The sequence below is a fragment of the Quercus robur genome, chromosome 4 (genome assembly GCF_932294415.1).
Source record: "Quercus robur chromosome 4, dhQueRobu3.1, whole genome shotgun sequence".
Classification (NCBI taxonomy): Eukaryota; Viridiplantae; Streptophyta; class Magnoliopsida; order Fagales; family Fagaceae; genus Quercus; species Quercus robur.
In genome coordinates, this window is record NC_065537.1 from 19,532,005 (window position 1) to 19,538,004 (window position 6,000).

The 6,000-nt window shown below is 38.3% G+C and overlaps 1 protein-coding gene across 4 annotated transcripts in view; it reads left to right on the forward strand.

The window, feature by feature from the left end:
* LOC126720791 (kinesin-like protein KIN-14Q) overlaps positions 1-5,697 on the forward strand; it is an 81,547-nt gene extending 75,850 nt beyond the window's left edge. For all 4 annotated transcript variants that reach the window (XM_050423615.1, XM_050423612.1, XM_050423614.1 and 1 more), the window contains 15 exons: positions 336-928; positions 1,036-1,204; positions 1,313-1,380; positions 1,470-1,680; positions 1,756-1,832; positions 1,942-2,041; positions 2,143-2,241; positions 2,320-2,496; positions 2,591-2,876; positions 3,315-3,476; positions 3,578-3,793; positions 3,888-3,925; positions 4,093-4,256; positions 4,375-4,500; positions 4,600-5,697. In XM_050423615.1, the coding sequence (XP_050279572.1) occupies positions 336-928; positions 1,036-1,204; positions 1,313-1,380; positions 1,470-1,680; positions 1,756-1,832; positions 1,942-2,041; positions 2,143-2,241; positions 2,320-2,496; positions 2,591-2,876; positions 3,315-3,476; positions 3,578-3,793; positions 3,888-3,925; positions 4,093-4,256; positions 4,375-4,500; positions 4,600-5,451 (3,338 nt within the window). In that variant the 3' untranslated portion in view covers positions 5,452-5,697. The remainder of the gene's footprint in view (positions 1-335; positions 929-1,035; positions 1,205-1,312; positions 1,381-1,469; positions 1,681-1,755; positions 1,833-1,941; positions 2,042-2,142; positions 2,242-2,319; positions 2,497-2,590; positions 2,877-3,314; positions 3,477-3,577; positions 3,794-3,887; positions 3,926-4,092; positions 4,257-4,374; positions 4,501-4,599) is intronic.
* Positions 5,698-6,000: the final 303 nt, after the last annotated feature.

Genomic DNA, 6,000 nt, shown 5'->3' on the forward strand with positions numbered 1-6,000 from the left:
AATGGGTCTATTTCAAAATTAAAGCTTGGATGCTATTAGATGGGGAAAATTGCAATGACCCACTTGACAATTAGTGGCTAAGATCATTCTTCTACTCATTTGTCTTTGCTTTCTTTACAAAACCATACTTTAGAATTGTGTAAAATGCAAATCATGGTAATGGGTATGTTTATTTTTGGGCAAAATTTTAAGCTTGGATGCTATTAGTATGGGAAAATTCCAATGACAAATATGTGATTAATGGTTAAAATTAATGGGGTCTTTTTCACTTTAGGGTGTGTGTTTTCAAATCTACATTAGGGCCATGGTTTTTTAATATGTAGAACTTTTTTCAGGTCGGTCCATGTTGGGATTTTCCCTCACATCTCCGGATTTGGTTATTTGTGCCGGCTCACCGGATATTCCAGGAAACAGCTATGGAGATTCTCCTCAGTTTTTGGAGAATAAATGCCATCAGAACATAGGGAATTCTATAGAGCTATCTTTAGAGAACGGCATCAATGGGTCTGAAATTGTAGATATCCCCAAGGCCCCAGCTGTAAAGTTCTCTACAACATTGTGCCAAACATTTAAAGAAGAATTATCACCTGGGGCCTCCTTTGAGCTTCATCCACAGCCATTAATGGAGGACGGCTCGACAAAAGATCCACTTCCAGTATTAAGCATTAATGTGGGGTCTAAAGATAAGGCTGTGACTTTAGGTGATGTGAACTTTTTGGAGGACAATGATTTCGAGAGTGGTGATATAGTAAGGACAGACTGTATAGGTCTGCCGCTGTACCAGTCTGCACGCTCTGGGAACCTTTCATACCATTTTCAATCATTGGAGTCTGGCAATTATGTTGTTGATCTCCACTTTGCAGAGATTGTGTTCATAAACGGCCCTCCCGGGATGAGACTGTTTGATGTCTATGTACAAGAGAAGAAGGTTAGAAGCCATTGAAAATGAGACACCAATAGGTTTCTTTTCAAAAGAAATGATGAATTATAAAGAACAGTTTCTTTATCTGACACTGTCGATTGATTGTTATGTAGGTTGTTTCCTGCCTGGATATATATGCTCGTGTAGGTGGGAATGAACCTCTAGTTGTCTCTGGCCTTCATACTTTTGTTGATGATGAAGAGGGTCTGTCCATTAGATTGGAAGGAGTGATTGGGCGCCCAATTCTCTGCGGCATTTCCATAAAGAAAGATTTTCCTGCAAGTAAGTTGTCTTGTTCTTACAGGTCATCTTGGTTTCAAGTTTTGTTCTACAAGTTGAGATTCAGCTAGTCCTTTTTCCAAATTCTGACGAGTAAAAGTTTGATGTCAGATTCCAGAGAAGTTGAATTGCCCAAAGTCATGGCAGAGTCTCAAGTGGCAGAAAGTGAGCCACCCAAAGTAATACCTCTTTCCTAAAATGAGCAGTTTTAGATTAATAAGAATAAAAGCTAGGATGATTTATTTATTTATTAACAATTCCATTGTAGGAGAATGGTAACTTCGATGTGAAAGGAGATTATCAGAAAGTCCAACAAGATTTTGAGTGTCAAAAAGAGGAACTAGCAGAGACAAGAAGAATGTTGGAGGAACTTAAGAGGGAGAACCAAGCTAAGACGAGGGAATGCCAAGAAGCCTGGAAGTCTTTAAAGGAGCTCCAGAATGAGCTCATGCGCAAGTCAATGCACGTTGGATCTTTGGGTACGGAAATATCTTTCTGTGGCTCTAGGTTGTTCAAATGATGCAAATGCTGTATTGATGTTTGTCTGTTTGCAGCTTTTGCCATTGAGGGGCAAGTGAAAGAGAAGAGCAAATGGTTTTCATCATTGAGAGACTTGACAAGAAAACTTAAGGTACTGAAACCATAATTAGTGCTTCAGACAGGGAAAATGCTACTACAACTATGTTTCTTTGATCATATATAAATAGTATTTTATTGTTTTAATAAATGTCATTTAACAGCTCTTGAAAATGGAACACTTCACACTGGTGGAGGAGGCAAGAGAATATAAGAAGTGTCTTGAAGATATGGATAAAATGAGGGCTACCATTCACTCAGCAAGTAATTTAGCATGCTCACATGTTCTAGTTTCCAATTATAAGTCCATGTATGAAATCCTTTTTTTTAACTTTCACTGTATTAATTTTTCTTTCTGGCATTAGTTAACCAGCGAGTAGATTTACATGAAGACCTTAAGATTAAATTTATGGAAGGGGCCAAGGAACGAAAAGAACTTTACAACAAGGTTTTGGAGTTGAAAGGTAAACTGTAAGTTCCATATGCAAACTAGCCAGATTACCGAAGGAGAGTTTACTGACATCAATTGTGCTCACTTGCAGGAAACATAAGGGTCTTTTGCCGGTGTAGGCCTCTAAACACTGAAGAAATTTCAGTAGGAGCTTCAATGGCTATTGATTTTGAATCTGCTAAAGATGGTGAACTCACTGTAAGATCAAATGGGGCCTCTAGAAGGACCTTTAAGTTCGATTCTGTATTTGGCCCTCAAGCAACCCAAGGTAATTACAGGTCAATAATTTAAGTGAAAAGGTTGATTATTTGGATTAATTAATAGCACGTTTAATGCTGACAATGTATTTCTTGCATGTCTAGCTGATATTTTCCAAGACACAGCTCCATTTGCGACCTCAGTTCTAGATGGGTACAATGTCTGCATATTTGCTTATGGGCAGACTGGAACAGGAAAAACTTTTACTATGGAGGGTACAGAAGATGCTCGGGGAGTAAATTTTAGGACTCTCGAGGAACTGTTTCGAATAATTAGTGAGCGACAGAAGCTATGTCGATATGATGTATCTGTAAGCGTCTTAGAAGTCTATAATGAGCAAATACGAGATTTGTTGGTCTCAGGAGCTCAGCCTGGAGTTGCTGCAAAAAGGTAAGCCAGGAGATGGTTAGCCATTTTCCATGTAATCCTTACCTTTTCCACTCAAAGCTGGTGAAGGAATGGTTGTATTTTTCTTTGTAAATTTCTGAAATTTTTATGTATATGGTTGTGCTATCCGCTTGGAATTTAGGAATGCATTCTGTGCCTTTAAAAGCACCCAAAAAAAAGAAGGAATTTAGAATTTTCACTAGATCTTGAGAAGTTACTCTTTTCCCTTGTGTCAGTGGGGCATAACTTACCTGATTAATTTTATTTTTCCATCAAATTTAACAGCTTGAATTGGTATTTTTGGAAGTGTAGTGATTCATCAACTTGTAGTATGTTAGCCTTTACTGCTATAACATTGTTTTACCGCTCCAAATGCAGGCAAAGTTTGAGATTTTTAAACTAATACAAGTATTTCTTTTCCCCAAATTGTGGCTATTGTAGGCTTGAGGTAAGGCAAGTGGGTGAAGGAACACATCATGTTCCAGGACTGGTTGAGGCACATGTTAACAACATGACTGAGGTCTGGGAAGTTCTACAGACTGGCAGTAATGCAAGGGCTGTTGGCTCAACCAATGCCAATGAGCACAGCAGCCGATCCCACTGGTCTGTTTATCTTGAATTTAATTGATTCACTCAAATTTATATTTGGACAATTTGTGGTAAGAATTTTGCTGAGGGGATAGACTGGTTGTTTCATAATACAGCATACATTGTGTGATGGTGAAGGGTGAGAATTTATTGAATGGGGAATGCACAAGAAGCAAATTATGGTTGGTGGACCTGGCGGGAAGCGAGCGAGTGACCAAGACAGAAGTGCAAGGTGAACGACTCAAGGAAACCCAAAATATTAATAGATCTCTTTCTGCACTTGGTGATGTTATATCCGCTCTTGCAACAAAAAGTCCTCACATCCCTTTCAGGTTATAAAGATACTGATTAGCATTGCTTTATTTGATTAACTTTAAATGTCATAATGACTAACATATATATGTACTTTTGGTTTTTTTTTGGTAGGAACTCCAAGCTCACACACTTACTTCAAGATTCTTTAGGTACTTCTTTCTCCAGCTTCCCCAAAGAAGTTATATTTAAGATTTGATCCTCCTTTATTGTCCTCAATCTCATTGGCAATGATTCAATCAACATTGCCAATCTTTTAGATATATGTAGAAAGGAAAATGGATTATGGATAGCCTGACAAATGGATTTCTATTGTCAGGTGGAGATTCCAAGACCCTAATGTTTGTACAAATCAGTCCTAACGAAAATGATTTGAGTGAGACCCTCTGCTCACTGAACTTTGCAAGTAGAGTGAGAGGAATAGAATTAGGTCCAGCAAAGAGGCAGATGGACACCAGTGAACTTCTGAAATACAAACAGATGGTATAAGAGTCCTCATATTAGCAACTTCCTTATTTAATCAGTTTTATGTCAAGTTATCATGCTTGTTAATGTTGATTATGTTTACCTACTGCATTTCAAACATTCATCCACATTTTAGGCGGAGAGAACCAAGCAAGATGTAAAGAGTAAAGATGTTCACATCAAGAAGTTGGAGGAAACAATTCATGGAATGGATTTGAAGATAAAGGAAAGAGATCTTAAAACCAAGAACCTGCAAGACAAGGTATTATGAAATGGAATGTGAAAATATATCTTTTTCTAGAAATCAGGGACTTAAAACAGATTTTTTTTTTCCTTAGTAATAATTGGTTTCATATTGAAGGTTAAAGAATTGGAATCACAACTGCTAATCGAGAGAAAGCTGGCTCGTCAACATGTGGATACAAAGATAGCTGAGCAGCAACAAATGAAACATCAGCAAGAAGAGCAGAATGTTGCACCAATGAGGCTTCCACTTGTAACTCGACCATTAGGAAGTCACAAGAATCTAAATGAACCACTGAGCAGTACATTGATCAAAGACCAAGTAAATCTCACCCGACCGCTTTCAGAGAACAACAGCTTCAAACCACTGATTCCCATTCAACCAAGTGATGGCTTTGTCAAATACATTGATCCAACAGAGAAGGAAAATAATCCTGAGACAGCCGAACAACCCCTGATACCAAAAAGAACTGGAAGAGCCTCTATGTGCCCGATGGCTCGACGTATACCAGCAGCTCCTGCTCCAAGGCGCAACTCTTTAATCCCATTCCCAAGTGTACCAAGCTTAGCCCCACTCCCACCACCATTGCTACTGTCCCCACCACATGAAGCCGAAAAGAATGAAGATACAGACGGGTCTGAAGCTAACTGCTTGCATGAACAGACACCTTGTGAAAGTCCTAAAAGAATAAAAGTTGGAAGTAATAAGAAGCTAAGCAGCGTATTGAGACGAAGCCTCCAAAGGAAATATCAGTTGAAGTCACCAATGCAACACATTAGAAGAGGTGGTGTAAATGTTGGGATGGAGAAAGTTAGAGTCTCTATAGGAAGTAGAGGGAGACTGGGAAATAGAGTGCTACTTGGCAATACTACAAGAGCAATACCAAAAGAGTCTCAGCACAAGCAAATTCAAAAGGAAAAGGAGAGGGGTTGGAATGTTGGTGGAACTATAGGGAGAACAGTTATTTAAAAGTGCATGATGTTTTTATTACAAACTGACAATTAGAGGTTGTTTTCTTGAAGCCTGCATCAAGAAAAATAGAGAGTTGTGTGGATTGTTTGGGATGATTCTAATCATCCATTTGAATCCTTGTAGTACTAGTTAACCTTAAATGGATTTATTGTTGTACATATTTTAAGCTTGGCATTGGTCTGTGACACTATAAATTTGTTGTTCACAACAAAAAGAAAAAAAAGAGTTACTGAATTTGCTTTATCTATGCAAAAGGCTCCGGTGGTTCATTTGCAACCCTTTAATTGAATTCTTTTTTTCCCATGAGATCGCCAAAGCATAGAAAGCTATTCTAGGAAGGTTTATTCTGCTTAGGGGTGCTTCTTGATTAGTGTAATGAACAAGATGGTATTAACTGTAGGTTTGGATGCTGATTTGGTAGTATTTTTAGAGTGTTGGACAAAATGGTTAACTAGGTTTTACACAGAAAAGTTTCTATCAAGTGTTCCTATAACCTAGATTAGACAGGACACGAGCATGATGCGACATCATTTAGTGCATCCAATG